This window comes from Saccopteryx bilineata, chromosome 7, assembly GCF_036850765.1.
Source record: "Saccopteryx bilineata isolate mSacBil1 chromosome 7, mSacBil1_pri_phased_curated, whole genome shotgun sequence".
NCBI classification, from domain to species: domain Eukaryota; kingdom Metazoa; phylum Chordata; class Mammalia; order Chiroptera; family Emballonuridae; genus Saccopteryx; species Saccopteryx bilineata.
The window spans coordinates 75,069,543-75,094,796 of record NC_089496.1 but is presented as its reverse complement, the minus strand read 5'-3'; the positions used below and the strand labels follow the sequence as shown (position 1 = coordinate 75,094,796).

General features: G+C 42.6%; 1 protein-coding gene across 1 annotated transcript in view; it reads right to left on the bottom strand.

Annotated features, from left to right (window-relative positions):
- HDGFL3 (HDGF like 3) overlaps positions 1-24,949 on the bottom strand; it is a 46,317-nt gene extending 21,368 nt beyond the window's left edge. The window contains exon 1 of the mRNA XM_066240321.1: positions 24,297-24,949. Coding sequence (XP_066096418.1) covers positions 24,297-24,380 — 84 coding nt within the window. The 5' untranslated portion in view covers positions 24,381-24,949. The remainder of the gene's footprint in view (positions 1-24,296) is intronic.
- Between the last annotated feature and the right edge of the window lie 305 nt (positions 24,950-25,254).

The following is a 25,254-nucleotide window of genomic DNA, read 5'->3' as shown; positions in this document are numbered from 1 at the left end:
TCAAATTCCTTACAATGTTTTATACAGACACACACACACACATATACACACACACACACACTTAGACTGTTTCAAGAAATAGTCCTTCACTTCCTAATCTCCAGCCTTTCTTTTGGTTTCCAGGTGTGAGATCACAAATACCTACAAACCATTTCTATCTACAGGTCCTCCAAGCAGCTTACACTGGAGGAGAGGCTACAATGGGAGAAGAGGCTCACACGTAGTGTGGAGAGTAAGAAGAGAGCCTGCTAGCTAGGCTCCTGGAGAAATCCACAGGCCTGTTAACTAACACATGGCATCAGCCCGGGTTTACTCACCATCACAAGTGTGTCACTGAGCTGAATAAACCATGTGTCAGAGCAGATGCTCTAGTGCACTGAGAAAACACGGACTCCGAGTCCAGAAATGTGCAGTGAAGTCCTGCTTTGGATTTTTTATTGTGATTTCAAAGGTATCACTTCATCTCTGAGACTTTGACTTTCATGTCTGTAAAATGAGATGGCCACACAAGGCAGCCTCCAGGTTTCCTCCAAGTCCTGGAGTGCCATGGGTTGTCTAAAATAGACCTGACTTTCTTTCAGTCTGTTTTTGTTTCCTATCTTAATTATGCGGAGGGATTTCACCGCTTTCCTCCCAAAACTATTTTTAAAAAAGATAACCATGTAAAACTAAATTCAGACATATTTTTAAAATTTTAATTTAAAGGGGTGACATTGATCAATAAGAGTACATAAGTTTCAGGTAATAAATTCACATATCTGTGAAATGAATTTGTAAGATTTGTGCCAATTTGGGCATCTCTCTTAACTTTTGGTATCAATTTCACTGGGTTTTATGTTGCCAACATAAAATGACACGTAGTATCTGCTTTTCCCCCATAAATTCCATTTGTTTGATATAAAGCACTGCCATCTCTCTGTTTGTTGTACTGAAGTGTGATAAAGAAGTATTTCCAGTTTGGGGGTAATTTTTGCCTTCTATTTCCTGTGAGGTTGGTCTCCTAGAAATATTGCATTGTTGGATTTTACTTATTTAGCTCTTCATATTTACCTTTTTTCTATGAATTATAACTCAAATGCCTCATTTTTAATTCTACAAGTACTTCAAATATTTCAATAACACTATTCAAACAGTAGTATCTTAATAAGACAGTATTTATTCTAATCTGAAACAAAAGATATTTGGTGTTATCTCCCCTCATCTTCCCTTTCCTATTCTTTATTAATCCTTCCCCCTTCTTTTCGCTACTGTGTCTTACTGTTTGGTTTAATAAATTAGTAATCACTGTTCCTGCTACAGTGATTATAGACAACTACCCAGGGCAGATGCCCTCACAGGTGCAGGACAACGATATAGAGCTACTCTCAAGTGTCAGCTTCAGCTGAAGATCCCAGACAGAGATGACACATGCCAAAGCAGGTAACCATGTCATGCCAGTCAGAAACCCTTAGGTTCTGGTCGGTTAGCTAAGTCAGTTAAGAGTGTGGTCCCAAAACAAAACGGCTGCAGACTTGATCCCCAATTAGGGCCCACATGGAAGCAACCAATGAATGCACGACTGAGTGGAACAACAAATGAATGCTTCCCATCCCCCCTCCCCTCTCTCTGTCTATAAATTTAAGTCTTTAAGTAAAAAGAAAAAAAAAGAAAGAAAAAGCCCTGCCAGACAGCTCAGTTGGTTGGAGCATCGTCCTAAAGTGAAGAGGTGCTGGTTCAATCCCTGGTCAGGGCACTTACTAGAGCAACTTGATGTTCCTGTCTCTCTCTCCTGCCTTTCTCTCAAAAACAGAAACAAAAACAAAAATCCTGTAAACTTTAGCTTTACTGTAACAAAGAAACAAACAAAGCCAGAGATGACAAGAGAAGAGTCAGAGAGTAGGATTGTTAGAAAAAACACCCCTTCCCCAAGACTATCTGAAGAGCTCTGGAGTTTGACTCAAGTTTGTGAAGTCTTAAGAAGTGCAGGACTTTCTGAGGCAGAGTGAAAGGGGAACGGCTGCCTGGGACTGGCCTGCACTCCCCGAGATTCCATGGTCAAGACACAAGACTTTCACGAGCCATTCCGGCCTTATACAACCCCAGTTCTCGAGTTTGGGCTTGATGTACTTCTAATGAACAGAATATGGCAAAAGTTACAGGATGTCACTTCCATCTTGCTGACTCTTATCCTTTTGCCTGCCTGCTCTGAGGAAGAAAGCTGCCATATATGAGGTGCTTGAACAGAGAAACCAGGTGGCTACGAACCCAAGAAGGGCTCTCTGACCAACAGCCCAAAAACAAATGAGGCCTTTACGCCAATAACCCAGGAGGAACCAAACCCTGCCCACAACGACGAAAGTGACCCTGGAAGCAAGCCCAGCCCCTTAGGATGACCTCAGAAGATACACTAAGGCGAAAGGTGCAGGTAAGCCATACCTGGGTTCTGAACTCACAGAAATTGTAAGATAGTAAATGTGTGACATGTACACCCTAACTTAGCATTTTATTTTCAGAAATTAATTATACTTTTGTATTACCATTTTGGTGACTACCTTTTTCCATCTCTCTCTCTCTCTCTCTCTCTCTCACTCACACACGTTTTCCATATATGGAATCTGTCATGTTTTATCATGAGGATTTTCTTCTTTTTCTGTGTGCGCATATTTATCGAGGGACTGGGTGAGCGGAGCTTATCTCTACAACCTCCCCCAGATTTACTTATCCCCAGGTAATCGTTATTAATAACAAAGTATGCTTCTCTCCATGTTCAAATTCATAATCATATACATACAAATGTTTTTTATACACAGACAAAAGTGTTTTGGAGGGAGGACTACTGTATTTTACAGACACACATACACAAGGAATCATATTTTATCAAATTCTCTGCATTATGAAGAGTCCTTAAAGTCAACTGGTGTAGATCTAAATAATTTATTTTTAATAGATGCATAATAATCCAGTGATTGGATAACCTATAATTTATTTAACTCCTCCCTTGAGGAATGGGTATTTACCTTATTTTTCCTGTTTTTGCCCTTGGAAAAGGCTACGTAAACGTATTCAGATTTTTATGTACTGGAGCTTTTATTTCCGTGAGACAGATTTCCAGGATTGAGACTGTTGGATCACAGATTAGATTTATTTTTCATTTTAACAGATACTGCCAGACTGCTTTCAAAAAAGGCTGTAATAACTTACATTTCCACCAAGGTTTAGAAATGACCTCCCTCCCATTTCTGACAGCAAAAGGTGTTCTTGCACTTTTAGATCTGCATTTTCCTGATTAATGATGAGATTAAACATCTTTTCATAGGTTTATTGGCCATTAGGATTTGTCCATTAGGGAATTGCTTATTCATATCATTTTTTGCATTTCTCTACAAGGTTCTTTTTACTATTCATTTTTATATATTAACTTGATATCTATAATTTCCATTGCAAATATCCGTCTCCGTTATATAATCTGTCCATTTGAAACGCTTTTGCTTGAGTTCCAGGACACTGCACTCTCCTTCCCATCTTCTCCATCCCCTCTCACAGCGTCCCCTCTCACAGGGCCTTCTCTCTCTCCACTGACTCTGTGGGTGGTCTCAAATACAAGGTTTTACTGCCATACATGTACCCCACGGCACATTTCTATTTCTATCCCCCAACTCCAGACCTCCCTTCTGAGCTTCAGCCTCACATCCTTGGGTATCTTCAGGAATTTCACATTTAAGAGTTCTGAAAACAAACTCTTAGTCTTATGACCCAACTCATCTATCATTTGTCATAGTATCGCCTATGTGAGTAATGGCGTCACTGTCCAACCAGATGCTCTTATTAGAATCTGGAAGTTCTTATTGATTTCTCTCCCGTAAAGACCTATCTATCACTAGGTCCTTTCAATTCTACCTCCAAATACCCAACTAACCACCAGCTCTTTCTACACCTACTGCTTTCCCCTCTGGTCTGTTCCACCATCATCTGATGCCTCAACTTCTACAAAAGTCTCCAAACGGGGCCCTTTGCTTCCACCGCCCTGCCCCTTCACCCTACATTCAGTTCTTCAGATCACATTATTCTGCTCAAAACTCTCCAATGACTTTCTATAGTTTTAAAAATCCTAAACTCATTAATGTAACTGTAAGACCCTACATGGTACAAATTTTGTCTACCTCCTGGAACCCATTGCCTCCCCCCTCCCCCAGTCCTAGCTTGTTCTGTATTAGCCTGTGGGAGAGGAAAACACAGCAGAAAGGCAGGAGGGAGGAAATACTCTGCCTACGTTCATATTTAAGGTAGCAGACAAAAGGCAAGCATCACTGAATCAAACCCAGAACGTCTGTGAAAAGAGGGCCCCATGCCCTGGACTACTGGTAGCAGACAAAAGGTAAGCATCACTGAATCAAACTACAAATACGACGGCGCATCGAATGCCTCCAAACTTAACTTATAGCGGCATTAAAACATTCTAAGGACTTAGAACCATCTGCTAAATGCATGCTATTGTACTTTATCCTTTTTAAAGAAAAAAGATGTGAAGATAGCTTTGTCTTTCTGCCAAAAGCAACAATCTGAAAATAAAAAAGCAACGCAAAAACAAATCCAAAGAACTTTGATGAATACGTGTTCCTGACAGGATTGCTAAACAAATATGTAAAAATAGAAAGTAGACAGTAGGAAGAAAACACCAACATGGGCCACAGTTGAGAGTGTAGACAATGGTGATTATTCTGATTAGGGAACTAATGTTAACTTTCACGGTTTCTATGTAATTGTCAATAAAATAAAAAAAACAGCAAAGCACAATGAGCTAGTTGCAACGGTTCCACAAGTAGAGGACAGGCCTTGGTTTCTGCATAATACATGGCATCCAGCACACACAGCGTTTTCTGGAGAAGTTTCTCAGAGACCGCCTCCCTCAGTTTATGTCTCGGGATGAAATTTATCACATGAACATTTGAATAATTCTAGGCATTAAACCAGATTTAGTCTTAAACTATGTTGCTTTTGACAAATAAAGCTGGTAGCTTAGCCAAACCATACTGACTGTCTTAGCTGTGCAAAAACTCATGCACTCACGGTATTTTCTAGGCGCCATCTCATTTTTCATGTTTTCAATTCTACCTAGTTGCCTTGCAGAAGGCCAGGTCTGGGAAAACTCATGAGGTCTGTCCCAGTCTCACCTTTGCATCTTTCGGCAACTTCCTCTCTTGCGCCATTCCAGGTATTTGATAACGTCGCAATGACCCCAGGGCCGCCGATGACATCGCTCTTGCCCTCCCCACATACACTGCACTAGACTTCCATAAAACTGACTCCTGGGCTCTCCAGAGTTTTGGTACTTTGCTCACTTAAATAATTATAAGGAACACAAGAATCAACAGAGCAAAAAGGCAACCCACACAACAGAATAAAGTATTTGCAAATCGTGTACCTGATAATGAGGTAACATCTAGAATACATAAAAAACTCTTACAACTCAATAACAAGAAACCTACAATACAATTTAAAAATAGGCAAAGGACTTGAACAGATATTTCTCCAAAGAAGATATACGGACGGCCAATAAGCACAGAAAAAATGCCCATCACTAATCATTTGGGAAATGCAGACCAAAACTACGAGATACCTCCTCACACCCATGAGGCTACTATCAAAAACACCCCCAGAAAAGAGTAACTGTGGACAACGATATGGAGAAACTGGAACTCCTGTGCACTGAGGGTGGGAATGTAAAACAGTGCAGCCCCAATGACAAACCTGGCGTTTCCTCAGAGAATTAAAAACAGAATCATACGGTCCAGCAATTCTGCTTCTGGGCATACACAGCAGTCCTTCCAGCTTGCAGTTTTGCTTCCTGCAGTTTCAGTTATCTGCACTGAACCTCAGTCCAAATATACTAAATAAAAATTGCATAAACAAACAATTCAGAAGTTTTAAACTGCAAGCCAGTCTGAGTAGCATGCCAATGCTTCTTTACTCCTTGCAGACAATTTTGAAGTTTTGGTTTTTTTGACAGAGACAGACAGAAAGGGAGAGAGATGAGAAGCATCAATTCTTCCTTGCGGCACCTTAGCTGTTCATTGACTGCTTTCTCATATGTGCCTTGATTGGGGGGCTATAGCAGAGCAAGTGACCCCTTGCCCAACCCAGTGACCTTGGGCTTCAAGCCAGCGACCTTTGGGCTGGGCTCAAGTCTATGATCCCATGCTCAAGCCAGTGACACCTTGCTTAATCAGGTGAGGCCATGTTCAAGCCGGATGAGCCTGCTCTCGTCAGTGACCTTGGGGTTTTGAACCTGGGTCCTCCATGTGCCAATCTGACACTCTATCCACTGTACCACTGCCTGCTCAGGCAATTTTGAAGTCTTTAATGAAAAGATAAATGACAGTATACCTCCTTACCTCCTAAGATGTAAGTTTTTTTTTTGTTTGTTTGTTTTTTTTTTTTGTTTTTTTTTTTAGTGTGTGTGAGAGAGAAACAGGAAGGGAGAGAGATGAGATGCATCAACTTGCCCTGGTTGGTTGGCTCAGTGGCAGAGTGCTGGCCTGGCATTTGGAAGTCCCAGGTTAGATTCCCAGTCAGGGCACACAGAAAATGTGAGCATCTGCTTCTCTTCTCCTATTCATATCCCCCTCCACCCCCAGACAAGGCTCGATTGGAGCAAGTTGGCCCCAGGTGCTGAGCTTTAGGCCTTGCCTCAGGCGCTAAAATAGCTTGGTTGTTGAGCAATGAAGCAGTGGCCCCAGATGGACAGAGAATCACCTGGTAGGGGGGCTTGCCAGGTGGATCCCAGTCAGGGCACATGTGAAAGTCTGTCTCTGCCTCCCTGCCTCTCATTTAATTAAAAATAAAAAAGCATGAACTTGTCATTAGAGAAATACAAATTAAAACCACAATGAGATATCACCTCACACCAATCAGAATGACACATTAACAAAACAAACATAATAAGTGCTGGCGAGGATGTGGTGTAAAGGGAACCCTCCTGCACTGCTGGTGGGAATGCAGACTGGTGCAGCCTCTGTGGAAAATGGTATGGAGATTCCTCAAAAAATTAAAAATGGAACTGCCTTTTGACCCAGCCATCCCACTTTTAGGAATATATACTAAGAACACCAAATCACTGATTCAAAAGAAGAAATGCACCCCTATGTTTATGGCAGCATTGTTTACAATAATGAAGATCTGGATACAGCCCAAGTGTCCTTCAGTGGACGAGTGGATTAAAAAGCTGTACTACATATACACATGGAATACTATGGGGCCATGAAAAAGGAAATACTACCTTTTGCAACAACATGGATAGACCTGGAAACTATTTTGTTAAGTGACATAAGCCAGGCAAGAAATAAAAATATCGTATGACCTCATATGAGGAATCCAATGAACAATGTGAACTGAGGAACAGAATAAAAGCAGAGGAGGGATCAAAGGAACCAGAGGAAAAGAGGACAGAGGGAAGGGGATGAGAGGATGAGATCGGAGAAGGGAAAGAGCTTGGTGAAATTATATATACATAACAGCATTACAGAGAGCAGAAGAGCAAATCCTGGAGGAAAGCGGAGAGGGTGTTGGGGGAGGGGGCAAGGAGGATGTTGAGGGGAATTCGGGGGTGTGGGAGGATGTATTCGATGGGACACTTGAATCTATGTAAACACAATAAATTTAAATCAATAAAAAAAAAAGCATGAACTTGTAGTTGTGCCACTTTAGTTGTTCATTGATTGCTTTCTCATATCAATGAGCCAGTGACCCAAGCCAGCAACATTTGGGCTCAAGTTGATGATTCCATGCTCAAGCTGGTGACCTTGGGGTTTCAGACCTGGGACCTCAGTGTCCCAGGCTGATGCTCCATCCACTGCACCACTACCAGTCAGGTTCTTGAGACATAAGGTTTAAGATAAATTCCAGTGTTGTTATTTTGAGCATAAGGATGAGAAAACTTAAGTTCATTTATCATTCTGACCAAGTGACTTGCTCAAAGTTACAGAGCAAATTACAAAAAGCTGCACTAAAATCCACTGCCCTTTTACTCACCTCCACAGGATGAGAGGAAGAGGTGGAAAGGAAACACAGAACTGACAGAGATCGTTTTGACAATTAGATAACACCATGATTTAATTTAGAAAATTTAAAGCGCAGGTAAGAAAAGGGTTTTAACCAGTTTGGGGATGAGCTATTCATGTGTTCACTGTAATTTTTTCCTTTGTTAACGGTGGTAAAATACACACAATATGAAATGTACTGCCTTAGCCATTTTCAGCGGTACAGTTCAGCAGTGTTAAGTACATACACATCATTGTGCAACCATCACGTTCCTCCTGGGTTGGTCAGTTCTATTGTAGTTACTTCTTGTTCGTCCAGTCTAGCTGCCTGGCTGATGGGAGAATCTTGTCATCACTTTCTACATGTACTCACTTTCATTCTTTTCCTCTCGCACCTGCACTCCTGTTCCCTAATCTAGCTCCAGCTCTTTAAAGAGAAGGTCTTCTCATTCCTGTTCACAATGGGGGTGTGGCACCACACAGACACGACTTCCTCTGCTCACTGCATCTTTATTAAGTGAAACACGAAGGTAAATAATTTGTTGAAAATGACGGAAAAGAGGATGAGCAGGAAGAGAGAAGTGAAAGTATTATCATCAGAGGAGGGTGGACAAGGACTGGCCTAGGGCCAAGAGGACTCACACGTGGTATTAAGGACCTACATGACATTAATCCTGGAGTAGCCCTAGGCTGTGGGGCTTCGTGGTTATGTCCAGGTGGTCTCGGGAGACCACTTGCTGAGGCAGAGAAGACCGACTATAAGAATGACCCAGGAGGGGGTTTGTGGGGTGAATGTCCCAAAGTGGAACCAGCAGGGGCTGGTATAAGAGAAAATGAGGAGGCCAAGGGGCTGACTCAGTGTTTACCGTGACAGTAAGTGAGAAACAATTTTAGTGGAGCAAAGCAGGGTTCTTCAATGACTGTCACCTCCACCAACTTCTCCAACAGTCTGCTCGTGTTGAACTGCTCTATTTCTGTAACTTGCTTTTACAGCAATATGAAAACAAGGCACACATTTATTCCTGGTTACCTGATCCCTTGTAGTTAAATACATCTTTGCCCCAAACACAAAGCTTATTAAAAATGAGCAATGAGACATCATATTTCATAACCCTATCAAATCAAAGGCTTTGTCCTGCCACCTGTGTAACACCAGATCGGGCCAGGAAACAGAAGGCTGAGCGGCAGAACAACCAGAGGTCTTGAATACCTGACATTACACTAAAAATAATCTAACATCATCCCTTTTGTTTCCAGATATTTGTTTAGTCTAATGAGGTTATTTTCTAACAGAAGTGTGTTTATTTTGTGTGAGCCAATTGGCCAGATCTGAGATATAAAACTGTGCTAATAATAACTTTTCAGAAATGTATTTTTTCAGAAATTTAAGAATCTCTGATTATCATCAATGTTAGGTTCTCTCTAATTGATACTGCTGTAATAATAGCAAGGAAATCTCTTTTTGGTTGGACAAAAGGTGATTTTAAAAGAAATACAGAATCATTAGAAATGTGTTGGACCCATGACTTGACATCGTACCACAAACCAGCCCCACCTGTTACGTCCTCTGGTTTAAAGCTGCCAGTCATACACAACTTGACACCTCCGCCATCTAGTCTCACAGACCCATGAACATCCCAGAGCCTTGGGGGCTATCAGCCAGGGAGCGCAGCAGTTAGAAAATGGACAGAGTCAATTATCCTTCAGAAGGCATATATATGAAACTACAATTACCTTCAAGAAAGTTGTTGATAGCCTGACACAGTGATAGCCTGATAGATTGTGGCACAGTGGATAGAGCATTGGCCTGGGATGCTGAGTACCCAGGTTTGAAACGCCGAGGTCGCCAGCCTGAGCATAGGATCATAGACATGATCCCATGGTCGCTGGCTTGAGCAAGGGGTTACTGGCTTAGCTGAAGCTCCCAGGTCAAGGCACATATGAGAAAGCAATTAATGAATGACTAAGGCACAACTATGAGTTGATGCTTCTCATCTCTCACGTTCCTGTCTGTCCCTCCCTCTCTCTCTCTTGCAAAAAAAAAAAAAGAAAGAAAAAAGCTGTAGATACATTTGCAGTTCAAAGATAAAAAGGAAGATGAGAGTAGAAAGATTTGCTCTGTATACCTGGCCTTTTGAGATATCAAGGGAGACACTGGTCTGGGTGGTCAAATGACCTAGCACAATACTGTAACTTTCATTTTTTAAGTTCATATAATCTTCATATAAGACTGCAACTACTCCTTTCCCAAATCCAAATACTGTTCTATACAAACAGATATAACTCATACAGTAATTTCCCCTTGGCCTAACAGACCAGTCAGTGCTTTTCAAACCCTAGGTCCGTGATGGCGAACCTATGACACACGTAGTCATTTTCGATGACACACAGCCACATGCGGCCGCATACCAGAGAAGTATGAGGCCGCATGCTGAGAAGGACGTTTCATCCTCGGCTCCTGCACGGCCAGGTGCAATAGCTGAGGATAAAACATTTGCTGTAGTGTAGACACTCTGTGCTGGAGGTCTGTAGGCCAAAACAACACAACTCTGGCACAGAGCGTCTAGTTCTGGGACTTCCGGTTAGGCCGTTAGGGGATCTCTGACCTCACTTCTGGCCGGAGGAGCAGAGAACAGCAGAATGCCATGGAGGACACATCTCTGGGGGCCCTGTGATCGCCGTTACCAGCAACCACATAACCACAGCAACCATCATCCAATCTCCTGTTCTGGGGTGTTGTGGATTTCTAATTGACCATCATTACTGAGATAAGTGAGGGGGAGGCTGGGAGAGGAGAGGGCCTGAGCTATGGATGCCATTTCCCTCCATTAGAAATAGCAGCAGCCATCTTCATTTACATAAGATGCAACTTGCAGAATTTCAAGACAGCATCTGGGCTCAGGTGTTTGCCGACTTGAGGTCAAAGCTTGAGAATCTGGAAAGGTGCCGCTTGGAGAATCAAGAGGAGTGCCACTCCAAACAGGAAATCTGGAGTGCTTGGAACCGATTACCAGACACTTTTAGCACCCCGAAAAATATAGCAGTGGCTTTACTCACAATTTTTCCCTCTATGTACTTTTGTGAGACCTTATTCTCAGCATTAATAATATCAAAACCAACAAAAGAAACAGATCGACAGATGAAATTAGTAGCGCTTGCTTGGGCTTGAAGTGTACAAAATACCAACCTTCAATTGAAGATTTAGCCAATGAAATTCAGAACAAAAAAGTCACTAATAGGCAGGTTAGTTAAAGAATTCCCCCTCCCCCTCACTTATCTTAGTTCCTGGCACCCCACACATTAAATAATATCAGGACCAACAAAAGAAACCGACTGACAGATGAACAAAGTCACTAAGCAGGTAAGTTAAATAATTAGTTTTTGGTTTATTAAATAGTTACATATTACAATATACATTTTAAACTATAAATATCACAAAATTATGGGTTTTTTTTCTCGAAGTGACACACCACCCGAGTTATGGTCAAGTTTTTTGGCGAATTTTGACACACCGTGCTCAAGATTGCCCATCACCGCTCTAGGTATTGAAACCGATGTACTGAGTTGCAACATGACTTTATATAAGATCCTATCACATATGATTTGGTGAAAAGACTTTTCTGGTGTGTATGAAATTAATATATATTTCTTACTGTGGGTTTAATTCAAAAAAGTCTGAAAGCCACTAAACTAGATTGTATCAGAATCCATTAGCAACAATGACTTATTTCCAAGTTCTAAACACTTTTTCAAATTTACTGACTTAATCCTCAAGAAGCAGTCCAGTGAAGGAGAAAATAAAATAGTTGGTTTGATTTTGTGACTCAGAGGTCTAGAGGGTATTAATTTTAAATCCATTCAACATATGCTAACCGTATAAAAATAAACTAAAAATTTATAATATTGTTCCTCCAAAAGTAAAGATGCCATTAATACAAAAGCTCTATTTCAGTGAGAGAGGAAAGAGAACTAAAGCCACAAGTTTCTGATGTTCCTCCCTACAAAAACACTTCCTAATCTTCCGTGAAACTCGTCTATGTATTTGCTGACCTCTACTGAACCTATTAACTTCTAACAACTCATCTTAAACATACAGAGTGGGGCAAAAGTAGGTTTAGGCTGTTCATATGGAAAATGATACAATAATTAATTAATAATACAAGAACAAACTCTAGCCCTGGCCAAGTGGCTCAGTGGATAAAGCATCAACCTGGTGCACCAAAGAGTTGACCCCAGGTCAGGACAAGTACCAGAAGCAATCAATGAGTACATGCCTAAATGGAACAACGAGGTTAAACAAGTTGATGGGAAAGTTGGAAAAACAACAACACCGTTTCACATACTCAAAACTGCAAACCTACTTTTACTAACCCTGTATTCTGCAACAGAAACTGCTAAGTTCCTGCCATGTTATCAAGAATTTTCCAGTCCCCATGGAGGCAGCCCTGCTGTCAGCACCCACACCCACACTTTGCAAGCCGGCTCTCTGCACTTCGGAGAAGTCTAAGACAGTGGTCCCCAACCTTTTTTGGGCCACAGACCGGTTTAATGTCAGAAAATATTTTCACAGACCGGCCTTTAGGGTGGGACAGATAAATGCACAAAATAAAATTATGCGACTGGCGTCAAAACTGTGGTATTTTAAAATATAATTGTCGAACTTACGAGACAAGCATCAAGAGTGAGTCTTAGATGGATGTAACAGAGGGAATCTGGTCATATTTTAAAAATAAAACATCGTTCAGACTTAAATATAAATAAAATGGAAAAAATGTTAAATTATTTATTCTTTCTCTGTAGACTGGTACCAAATGGCCCACGGACCGGTACCGGTCCGCGGCCTGGGGGTTGGGGACCACTGGTCTAAGAGACTATAATCAGACTTAGAGGATCCCCTCAGAGCTTGGTCTCAAACAAGAGGCAGAGTAGTTTATTCATAGATCCTTTTGTATGGTCACATAGTCCTGTTTATTTCACCCCCAAATCCTGAAGCTATGTGGAACCTCTAGAAATGTCCCGTCCTACTCAGGAATCTGTGGGAGGAGGAACGATGGGAAGTCCCCACAACTCTCAGAGTTGAAAGCCAACTCACTATTACAAAGCCCCAAGGAAGCAGCTGAAAGACATACCAGCCAAACCACAAATGCGTTTGCTGAGACTTTACAAGGTTCTTAGTATTTTATAATAAGGAGTGTGGTGTTCCAGGGAGATAATTATTAGTAGTCAATTAGCAAACACATCTTTCATGTACATCTCAGGCAAAAAAGAAAGAATGATCGTGTTTCCTGTTTTGCAGACATTGTAATAAAAAAAATGCCGGAACCTAACATATCAAGTCAGCAGTTGAATAAGGTGCTTGTCTTAATTCCTGGTCTCGCTGACTTTCCCTACAGTGCAGGCAATCTTGCTTGGAAATCTGGAGAATGTCATTCTGAAGTCACACTCACTAGTCATCAAATTACAGTACTACTTCATTGTTTTTACCTCTTTGTGGCTCTCTGTGATCCTATATATGGTTATTTACCTGACCAACAGCAGCAAATCATTACAACAAAAATTCAACCACTATCTCTATTTTAATCAGCTAGAAGATTATATGAACAGCAGTGAAATATAGAAAAATGCTGTTACAGGAACTGAGAATTCAGTGTAGCAAAAAGCCACACAGGCTAGTTAGTAGTAGTTCTTATGATTTAGCTTCTTGGCTCTACTGAACCAGTAAATCTCATAACTACCTACCTGACGTTCAGAGTATGGGCTCTCTTACCATAAGGGTTGTGGAACCTGTACCTAAGTGAACTCCATCCTGTTCACTCAGAATGATCAATGCTTTTTCCATATGCATAACATTCACTTTTATACTGCTTTGTGTCAAAAAGCTTTCAGAGAGAGAGAATAGAGAAATAAAATGTTACAATTAATACGCTAGATAAAATGTGTGTGAGTGTGAGTGTGTAACATTTAATGGGTGGGTGGGAGGAGAGAGAGAGAGAGAGAGAGAGAGAGACAGAGATTACTTCACATCACTGCCAAATGCTTTTTCAACCTTTTCACCTAATCCAATATCCCATTTCCTATGTTCTGTGGCATTCTTAATACTCTGGGATTAAGGCACTTTTTTTTTTTTTTTTTTGTATTTTTCTAAAGCTGGAAACGAGGAGGCAATCAGACAGACTCCCGCATGCGCCCGACCAGGATCCACCCGGCATGCCCACCAGGGGGCGATGCCCTGCCCATCCGGAGCATCACTCTGTTGTGACCAGAGCCACTCTAGCGCCTGAGGCAGAGGCCATGGAGCCATCCTCAGTGCCTGGGCCATCTTTGCTCCAATGGAGCCCTGGCTGCGGGAGGGGAAGAGAGAGACAGAGAGGAAGGAGAGGGGGAGGGGTGGAGAAGCAGATGGGCGCTTCTCCTGTGTGCCCTGGCCAGGAATCGAACCCGGACTTCTGCACGCCAGGCCGACGCTCTACCACTGAGCCAACTGGCCAGGGCCAAGGCACTTATTAAGTGTGACCTTCAGTGAATTTCTTAAGCATATCGAGGTTCTCATATGGGGATATCTACACCTCCCAGGAGTGCTATCCTATACATAGTCATCCTAACATGTAATCAAGACACACGGTAATCTGATTAGATATATATCCTATATGATATACCATATTCCCCCAAGTATAAGATGCAGCTTTCCCCCCAAAATCTAGGGTCTAAAAACTGGGTGCATCTTATACAGTGGTTGTAGAAGTGTGGCATTTCAAATGCCATAGATGGAACTGAGGACAGGCAATATATGAAGACAGTGATTCATCATCAGACACAGATTAGGACAAGCTAATGATTGGGAGTTTTGACAATGAGGAGTTATATGAATTTTATGATGAATAAAACTTAAGTTCAATAACTTTATGTAATACTTTTTTTTTCAAATTTTGGGCCCAAAATTAAGGTGCGTCTTATACATGGGAGCGTCTTATACATGAGGAAATATGGTATATATTTAGCCCAACTTATAAACAGAAATTAATTTAATAACTGTGTCTATTAAAATGACAAAGATTTTAAAATTTTTGAATACCCTACTTTGAACGAATATGTCAGAAAAAAGATAGTCTCTTATTCTGCTAGTGGGTAAAGGTAGTCACAACTTTTCTGCAGGGCACGGTGACAACACAGACTTAAAGCTTCAAAACACATGCATGCCTCCTGACTCAGAAATATAATTCCCAGAGAATTGTCCTAAGAAAATAATTAATGATTTAGCTAAAAGAAACATTTTTCAGAGTATTACTTTACAGTTAAAATTAAAAAAACACCTGGAAATAGGCTCTGGCTGGTTGGCTCAGTGGTAGAGTGTCAACCTGGTATGTGGATGTCCCAGGTTTGATTCCTGGTTAGGGCACACAGGAGAGGTGCACATCTGCTTCTCCACCCCTTCCGCTCTTGCTTCTCTCTCTCTCCTCCTCCTGCAGCCATGGCTCCATTGGAACAAATTGGCCCCAGGCACTGAGGATGGCTCCATGGCCTCCGCCTCAGGCACTAAGAACTCAGTTGCTGAGCAACGGAGCATCATCCCAGAAGGGCAGAGCAGTGGTCCCTAGTGAGCTTGCGGGGTGGATCATAGTCGAGGTGCATGCCAGAGTGTCTCTGTGCCCCCCCACCTCTTACTGAATAAACAAACAAACTGGAAATAACCTTAATGTCTTATAACAAGTGGTTACTATTTATTATAGGCCCATATCACAAATTACCAGATGGCTGTTACACATAATGTTGTAGAAATATATTCATTGCCATTGAAAGTCATCTAAAATAGAGGATTTAATTGGGGGAAGAAAAGATGCAAGATTGTATATATTACAAAAAGTATCTACATATTTAGGTGAAAATACATGATGGTAATAACTTGGTATAGGGATATTAATCTTTTGACAATGAACATATTTGTGTAATAAAATCTTTTACGAAGGTGAAATTAACATTTATAGCAGGAAGGTCATTCCAGTCTCTCTTTTAAATAAAGGTAGTTTAAGCAATTTACACTGTGAGCAAATTGTTTTGGGTGCGAGGACCACCACTGACCTTTAAGGGTCCTTTACAGCCAGCACTTCTCTCTTTGTGGTAAAGGACCAGTGTTTTTTTTTTTTTAATTTTAATTTCTAATTTTTTACAGACATTTAAATAAAATATATTAAAGATGATTAGAAAAATAAATTAAAAGCCATTAATATAAGCCTCATTTTAAAAATTAGATTCACAAACATAAAGTTACTCTCCAAGTTGCTAAAAAATTGTCTAAACTCTTTCAATTTCTGTGTCTCCACTGTCACCATGCTTTCAGTGGCACTGCTTGTAATCACCAGGAAGCTTTTTTGCAGCAACTGGTCACTGTATCAAGTAGACTAGATTCTGATCCAACATCTGAAGACTCTTTCACAATAGAGAACAACTTTTTTCAACCAAGAGTAATATTTGGGTTCTTCCCCTATGACATTTACTAGATTTACTAGATCATAATGTTTTTCTAATGCTTACAGACATTTTCAAAACAGTAATATATACTTTTAAACCATCAGTCATTTTTCCAAAAAAAAAAAAAAAAAAAAAAAAAAACCAAACCAAAAACAAAAACAAAAACTAATCAAACACGATCTCAGGGATCGGGAACCTATGGCTCGCAAGCCAGATGTGGCTCTTTTGATGGCTGCATCTGGCTCGCAGACAAATCTTTAATAAAAAAATAATGTTAAAAATATAAAACATTCTCATGTATTACAATCCATTCATTTCTTACCGCTCATGTTCATGGCTGCGGGTGGCTAGAGCCAATCACAGCTGTCCTCCGGGACAACACCAAATTTTTATTGGCTAATGCATAACGTACACGGGTCGCTGTATGGCTCTCACAGAATTACATTTTAAAATGTGTGGCATTCACGGCTCTCTCAGCCAAAAAAAGGTTCCCAACCCCTGTCATATACTATAGTAGAAATCTGACTTTGGAGAATTAATATTTTCCAAATCATGGGGAAACAGGAATTATTAGATTAGAGCATATCAAAGGGGGTGTGTGCCAGAAAATAAAGATCCATCTAGTTAAAATGGCAGCAAAGGAAAATGTACATATTGGTAGTAAGAGTTTAAACTGCCTGTTTGCTCCCAGGATTAAGCAGAAGAAAATGAGATACTTTGCCAGCTCTTTGGCAACATGAACATAATCCCTGGGGCAAAGGCTGAATGAGCCTCTGTCATTCTTCCTGAGGAATGAACCAATGATGTACTTCTCTGGACTCAGGCCCAAGTAATGAAGATTATAAACATCTTATTTTATGTTAAGATTAAAAATAATTTAAGTCCCTAGTGAATCCCTCAAAATACACTGCCTGATCCCCAGAAATAAAATCTCCTAGTCTAGTAGTTAATTATCAAAGGCAAAAAAATAAAATTGAGGATTCCCAACCAGTATTTATACTAATAAAGGATACAGAAACCCTTTCTTTAATTTTAACCATGATGTAGCAGGTGCTCAATAAAAGTTCAGAAGGGGTCCAGCTGTTCCAGCTGTCACACAATGGTAAGTTAAATGCTTTATTGTTGTTTTATCAAGCGAGAGGATGAAGCTTGATCAAAAATATGATGAGCAGCAACCTGGCAGGACTGAAGCTTTAGAGAAAAAATCTTTCTCACAGCTAAGAATGATGATAATTCAATGCATCAAGAAGCTTGGAGTATGGCCGTGGCTGGTTGGCTCAGTGGTAGAGCACTGGCCTGGTGTGTGGATGTCTTGGGTTCAAGTCCCAGTCAGGGCACATGGGAGAAGTGCCCATTTGCTTCTCCAACCCTACCCCTATTGCTTCTTTCTCTCTTTCTTTCCCTCCTGCAGCCAGTCATGGTTTGATTGGAGTGAGTTGGCACTAGGTGCTGAAGCTGACTCCATGGCCTCCACCTCTGGTGCTAAGAAGAGCTTGGTTGCTGAGCAACAGAGCAATGCCCTAGATGGGCAGAGCATTGCCCGCTAGTGGGCTTGCCGCCTGGATCCCAGTCAGGGCACACGTGGGAGTCTGTCTCTGCCTCCCTTTCTCTCACTGAATTAAAAAAAAAAAAGCTTTGAGTATTAAATTCTTCTTTTCCTCCACCTCAACATAGTGTTTTAAACTGAGGCACTAATTTACAGTCTAGTGGACAAGTCTCAAATATGCAGCTTAATAAATTTTTATATGTGTATACACCCTGATAAGCACAACCTAGTTCAAGATACAAAACATCTCTAGTGCCTCCTCCCAATCAGAACCCACCCCATCTCCGCCTACCAGGACTTGATCATCCCTGGAAAGTTTCACCTATTTTCTTTTTTTAAGTTTTCCATTGAGAGAATGGAAGGGGGAGAGGGAAAGAGGGAGGGAGGGAGGGAAGCATCAACTCCTTGTTGTACTTAGTTGTGCACTCACTGATTGCTTCTCCTTTATGCCCTGACCAGGGATAAAACCTGTGACCTCGGTGTGCTGGAATGACAGTTTGCCCATTGAGCAACCCTGCCAGGGCCAATTTTTCCTGTTCTTTGAATGTCATAGAATATGCAGAATGTACTCTTCTTTCTCTGGCTTTTTTTCATTCAACCTTCTATTTTTGAGACTCAGCCATATTTTTGTGGGCATCACCAGTTTAATCCTTTTCATTACCGACTAATAAGGCATTGAATGAATATACTTCAAATTTGTGTATCCGTTCTCCTATTGACGGACATCTGGGTTGTTTCCAGTCATCTATTCTGGATAAAGCTGCTATGCATGAGCATTCTTTTTTTATTATTATTCATTTTAGAGAGGGGACAGAAAGAGCAAGAGAAAAAGAGAGAAGGGGGGAAGGAGCAGGAAGCGTTAACTCCCATTATATTCTTTGACCAGGTTAACTGGGAGTTAGTTCTAAACCTGTGACCTCAGCATTCCAGGTCAATGCTTTATATTCACTGTGCCACCACAGGTCAGGCTGTATGAGCATTCTTTTTTTTTTTTTGACAGAGACAGAGAAAGTCAGAGAGAGGGACAGATAGGAACAGACAGGAAGGGAGAAGATAAGACGCATCAATTCTTTGTTGCAGCACCTTAGTTATTCAATGATTGCTTTCTCATATGTACCTTGATGGGGAGTGGTTTACAGCAGAGTGAGTGACCCCTTGCTCAAGCCAGCGACCTTTGGGCTCAAGCCAGTGACCTTTGGGCTCAAGCTGGTGAACCAGTGTTCAAGCCCGATGAGTCCGTGCTCAAGCTGGTGACCTCAGGGTTTCGAACCTGGGTCCTCTACTCTATCCACTGCACCACCACCTGGTCAGACTGTATGAACATTCTTGTACAAGTCTTTGAGTGGACATAAACACCCATTTCTGGTGGGGATATATGCCTAGAACAGACTGCTACGTTACCAGATAGATATGGGTTTAACTAAAGTATTCAGGCCAGTTTTCTTTCTTTCTTTTTTAGATTTTATTTATTCATTTTTTTAGAGAATGAGGAGAGAGTGAGAGAGAAAGAGAGAAGGAGGAAGGAGCAGGAAGCATCAACTCTTATATGTGCCTTGACCAGGCAAGCACAGGGTTTTGAACCTGCGACCTCAGAGTTCCAGGTCTATGATTTATCCACTGTACCCCCTCAGGTCAGGCTCAGGCCAGTTTTCTAAAGTGACTGTATCATTTGAGAGTTCTCACAAAGTTTTTTAAAAAGCTCTTCAGTTGAAACATGGGGTTTTGAAACTTTTTGTTTTTCCATCTTTTAAAGCAGAGAATAAAACAGTGCTTACAGCTCAGAGATACACAAGATAGTATGAGAAGAAAATAGTACAGCTTCTATTTTAACTTCTTGTTCTGTTACCTAAAAAGTAAAATTTACTAATATTTAATATATAAATTGACATGGAATCCTTATTCAGGTGGTTATACTTATTTCCTTTGGGCATACTGTGATTTACTGCCATTTGTGTGGCTAGCTGAGCTGAATTACGGAATATCTCCTTCTACTGAACTCTCATCAAATGAACAAGTGGCTAAAGGCGTGCTACAAGTTTAATACTAACAACACAGGCACAAGCAAACAAGGAAATGTCCCTGCTGACAGTGCTACTGCAGAAAATCTCTTTACAAAAGAAAAACTGGCCATGTAGTCAGAGCTCACAAGGAGCAGGCAAAAAACATTCCACAAATTAATACTTTTAAAAATACAGATTAAATCTATTGTACTAATGATATTTTGCCAATAAGAATTTTTAAAAAGCTCTTCAGTTGATATTGTTTGTATCACGTTATCTCTTTTAGTTTCTTTTTGTTTTATAATGTATATAATATTCTCTCAAAAATTAGGGATATATTATCGCTTCATATTCATTTTGAAATATTCCCATTTTTTTTTGTATTTTTCTGAAGTGAAAAGTGGGGAGGCCCAGAGACAGACCCCTGCATGCACCCGACTAGGATCCACCCGGCATGCCCACCAAGGGACGATGCTGTGCCCATCTGGGGCATGCTCTGTTACAACAGGAGCCATTCTAGCATCTGTGGCATAGGCCATGGAGCTGTCCTCAGCACCGGGGCCAACTTGGCTCCACTGGAGCCTTGACTGTGGGAGGGGAAGAGAGAGACAGAGAGAAAGTAGACGGGGAGGGGTGGAGAAGCAAATGGGGCTTCCCGTGTGCCCTGGCTGGGAATCAAACCTGGGACTTCCACACGCCAGATCAATGCTCTACCACTGAGCTAGCCAGCCAGGGCTCAAATATCCCCTAATTTTTTTTGAACGGTACAGTACCAAATACAAGTATATATATTTTAAAGCAGTGGGCCCCAACCTCTGGGCCGGGACTGGTCTGCAGAGAAAGAATAAATAACTTACATTATTTCCGTTTTATTTATATTTAAGTCTGAACGATGTTTTATTTTTTAAAAATGACCAGATTCCCTCTGTTACATCTGTCTAAGACTCATTCTTGCCGCTTGTCTTGGTCATGTGATACATTTATCTGTCCCACCCAAAGGCCGGTCTGTGAAAATATTTTCTGACATTAAACCAGTCCGTGGCCCAAAAAAGGTTGGGGACCACTGTTTTAAAGTAAACTTACATAGTTTGGATACATGCTCAAAAAAAATTGTGTTTTTTTTAACCAATAAGGGACACAATCAAGAAGGCTCAGCCTCTTGTTTTAGAAAAAAACAAGAGTATTTAGGTAAGTAATCCCTATGCATAAATGAACTTCTAATTTTTAAAGGCATATATGATAAAGTATACTTTAGTCAAAATAGCTAGCTGCTACTTAATGTTGCAATAAGAATTTGTAAACAGAGAGGAGCACAGGAATCAACCGGGAAGAGGCCTGAGGGAACTTCCATGGGTATCCACGTTGCTCTGTATCTCAGTAGGGTTTATTATTACTTCAGTGTACACATTTGTCAAGGTTAGGGAATGGTACAGTAAGGTGTGTTTTAGTCTATGTAAATCTTACCTCAAAAGGAAAAAAAAAAGGATCTATAAAAAATATTGACCTCTAGTTAATGATATGCATGCTGAAGTGTCTAGGAGTAAATCACGGTGATGTCTGTGACTTACTTTGAAATGCATTAAAATAAGATGGACTGCTCTACGGGTAGAATAACAAATATGGGATCGAGCAAGTACAGTAAAATAACTACAGAATCTAGGTGGTAGCGATATGGGTGTTCACTGTACAATTCTTTAACTTTTTCTATATGTTTGAAACTTTTCATGATAAAATGTTAGGAAAATAAATCTACTCAAGAGTTGAAAAAATTTTAAAATGTAGCCATACAGGAGAAGTTAGAAACTTGAAAGGAAAAAGGTAGAAACATTAAAGTATCACTGCTTGGTGCTATTACATGCTCTAATAAATCTGTGAGGTAAGAATGATTCCTATTTTAGACAAGTAAACTGAAACGCAGTAAGAGTTTACAGACCATGCCTGAGGTCAGAGCCGAAGCCTGCCTAAAAGCTGAATCCAGCCCAAGTTTACTAAACATCTGAATTCTCGGCACCGTTCCTCACGAGTGACTGCCTAGCACCAACTGTCTTCCCTATGATGGTTACTTTTCCGTTCCAGCTGTCAGAAAGCTGAAATCTGTCTCCCCCATGTCTTCCCTCCTAGGTTTGATTTCTTGGAGTCATATAGAATCCCTACATGACTGGCATTCCTAACAAGTGATAGTATTTGAAATCTGAATAGGATTTTTCTTTCCAGTTAGTATTTTATAACATCATCTACAAAACTATCGCTAGGTTTGAAATAAGGAAATATCCCATAGGATTGGGATGAAAATAAAGTGAGAATATGTATGAAGCACACAGCACTGTAACTAACAAAGATTAAGGACTCCAACAGATTTTTCTCTTTCTAATATTCATCTTTCCTTGGAATCTGCAACATGCTGCTCACTATAAAATAATGCACTGAAAAAAAAACTTGATTGAGTTCATGTTAAATGTGAACATAGATTTTTCTTTTCTGCATCTTACCTAACAACTTTTCAAAGATTTTATTTCTTTTTAGAGGAGAGAGAGAAAGAGAAGGGGGAAGGAACAGAAAGCATCAACTCATAGTAGTTGTTTCCCATATGTGCCATGACCAGGTAAGCCCAGGGTTTTGAACCAGCAACCCCAGTATTCCTGGGTGATGTATCTACTGTGCTACCACAGGTCAGGCCTTATCTAACAACTTGATTTTATTAACTCATTTTCTTTCCCAGTTTGCCTTGGTTTGGAATAACTTCTAGGAATTTTCTTAGATATACCACTAGAAACACTTCCATGGCACCTTTCTGTTTCAAAATTACTATAGGTGGCCAAGTTATGCAAGTAATTGGTTAATGAAAATTTAAAACTATTTTCTTTTTGACTATAAGAATAGTTCTCTAAGAGTTAAAAAAAAAAGCCATTGTATTATAAGGAAATGACCAATTACTTATGATAAACTTTAATTCACTTTTGACTGTATAAACACATGTGCCCTATAGCTGTTTACTTCTTACTTGACAAATATACTCAGGTATTCCCTAAAGAACTCTTAAAGTCACATACCTTGCCCCTTTAAGCAGTAAGGTATGAAAAAAATCAGTTATTCTACCATAAAAATTGTGTCTTATTTAAGGACAACGTACAGTTCAGACGTAGAGAAAAGTTACTTGCACAGCCTAAAGGAACCTGAATAAGAGACTGTTTCTTTCACTTGGAGTCTGAGAGGATCATTTTCTATTTGCAGAAATGAGCCCAGATCAGACACCAGGTCTTCTAATTCCTAGCCCTGTGTCCTCTCCATTTTACAACTAAGCCAAACTAAATACAAAAAAACCGCAATTATGTCCATCCATTACTTCAACTTCACTAAATTGCAGTCTGGTCATCCATGATGTCACTTCCTTTTTTGAATGGGTGTTATTACTAAAAAAAAATTTTTTTTTGGTTTTGCTATCACTTGACTACTTTAGAGTTCACATTAATGCCAATATCCCCCATGTCTAGTTCTATTCCTCAAGGACACCAACATAGTCTCCCAGATGCCCTGTCCCTCCTTTTCACTCTATTTCTTATTTCCAGCAATAAACTGCCAACTATTACAAAATTATTATAAAAAGGATTTAGTTGAAAACACAAAGCACACACGGTAGTGTTGTATCTCCTACTCAAAGAGCCTCCTAAAAAATGTTACTGTCGTATGACAGGCAGATGCTTTCTAGCGAGGGAGCCCGGCGACACCCCTGCCACAGCGGCCGGAAGAGCCGTTGTGGGCCGCAGCCGAGGCCAAGGAGCAGGTCTGGGCGCGACCTAAAACAAACATGGAGGTGACGAGGCGCGAGGGGCGTCCTGGTCCCACCAGCCCGCTCTCGGGCGTCGGCGCACAGGAACGAGGCGAACAGGGAGGCCCAGCCCCGGGGCCCCGGCGGGCAGGCGGGGGCTCCGGGGTCGCGCTCAGGGAGCACTCAACAAGTCCGGATGGCGGAGGATGCTCGGAGCGATGGCTGAACGAGTGCCAGCGGGCTCCTGCTGGCCTCCCGGTGACACCGCCCGGCCTCGCCAGGATGCGCCGCCGCCGCCCGCTGGCTCGCGGACGGCCATTTGCAGCGCACGCCCCGACGCCTCTGCCCGGCCGCCGCCTCCGCCCCAGGCCGCGGGTTCCGCCGGCGCCGGTCCCGGGCGGCGGCGGCCTGCGGGGCCGAAGGGCCGAGGCTAAGGGGGCGGGCGCGCCATCATGAAGGGAAAATGGTGGGCGGGCGGGCCCGCGCGCGGCCGCCGTACTCACCCGGGCCGGCCAGTGCGGGTAGCCCTTCATCTTGGCGAACACCAGGTCGCCCGCCTTGTACTCGCGGGGCCGCGGACGCGCCATCCCGGCCGCTCCCCTTCCCGGTCGTCCTTGGTCGCCGCGAAGACGCTGGCAGGCCGCCCCCCCGCGGGCCAACGGACTGCGCCGCGCTCTCCGCGGCCTCGAGCGGGCGGGCGGCCGCTCCGACGAGGGCAAGCGGCAAACGGCGGGGACGGCGAGGGCGGCGGGTGGGCGGGGGGCGCAGCGGGCCCGCAAATCACGGCCTGGCGGCGGGGAGGGGCGCCCGGCCTCGGCTCGGCCCGCCGCGCGCTCACGGACGCCGTGCCGCCTGCCTCATGCCGCCGCCGGCCTCCTTCCCGGTTCCGGGCGCGGCGGGCCGGGCCTCGCGCCTCCTCCGAGCCCCTCCTCGGGCAGCAGCCGCGAGCCGATTATTGTTCTCGCGCGCTCAGCCCCCGCCCCCTCCCGCGCCGGCCGCTTAATTCCTAGGTGCACGGCCGGCTTCCGCCCAGAAACGGAGCGCGCCGGCCGCTGCGCGGAGGACGGGCGGGCGGTGGGCGCGTCCTCCCAGCACCAAGCCCGCGCCGGGCGGGCGGGAGCGCCGACTCCGGGGCCGCCCGCCGCCGCGCTCTTTTGTTCTCGGCCCCAAGCTGCCCGCGCGGCCCAGCCAATCACCAACCGGCCGTCCCTCCCCGCGTCCGCGCCACGCGGTGCACCCCCAGCCCCATGCCCCCGGCCCGGCTCCCAGCAGGCGGGCACCGAGGCGCCGCGGACCCTGGAATCGTCAGGCCGCTGGAAAGGCCACCGCTCAGCACTCGGCGACCTTGTTGGGTTCTCGCCCCAGGTCTGCCCTTGACAAGGCAGCGTGACTCGCCCAGGGGGGCAAAGTGGGGATTCAAACTTGGATCTTCAGGACTCCAAAACCGTTAGTGGTTGTGTG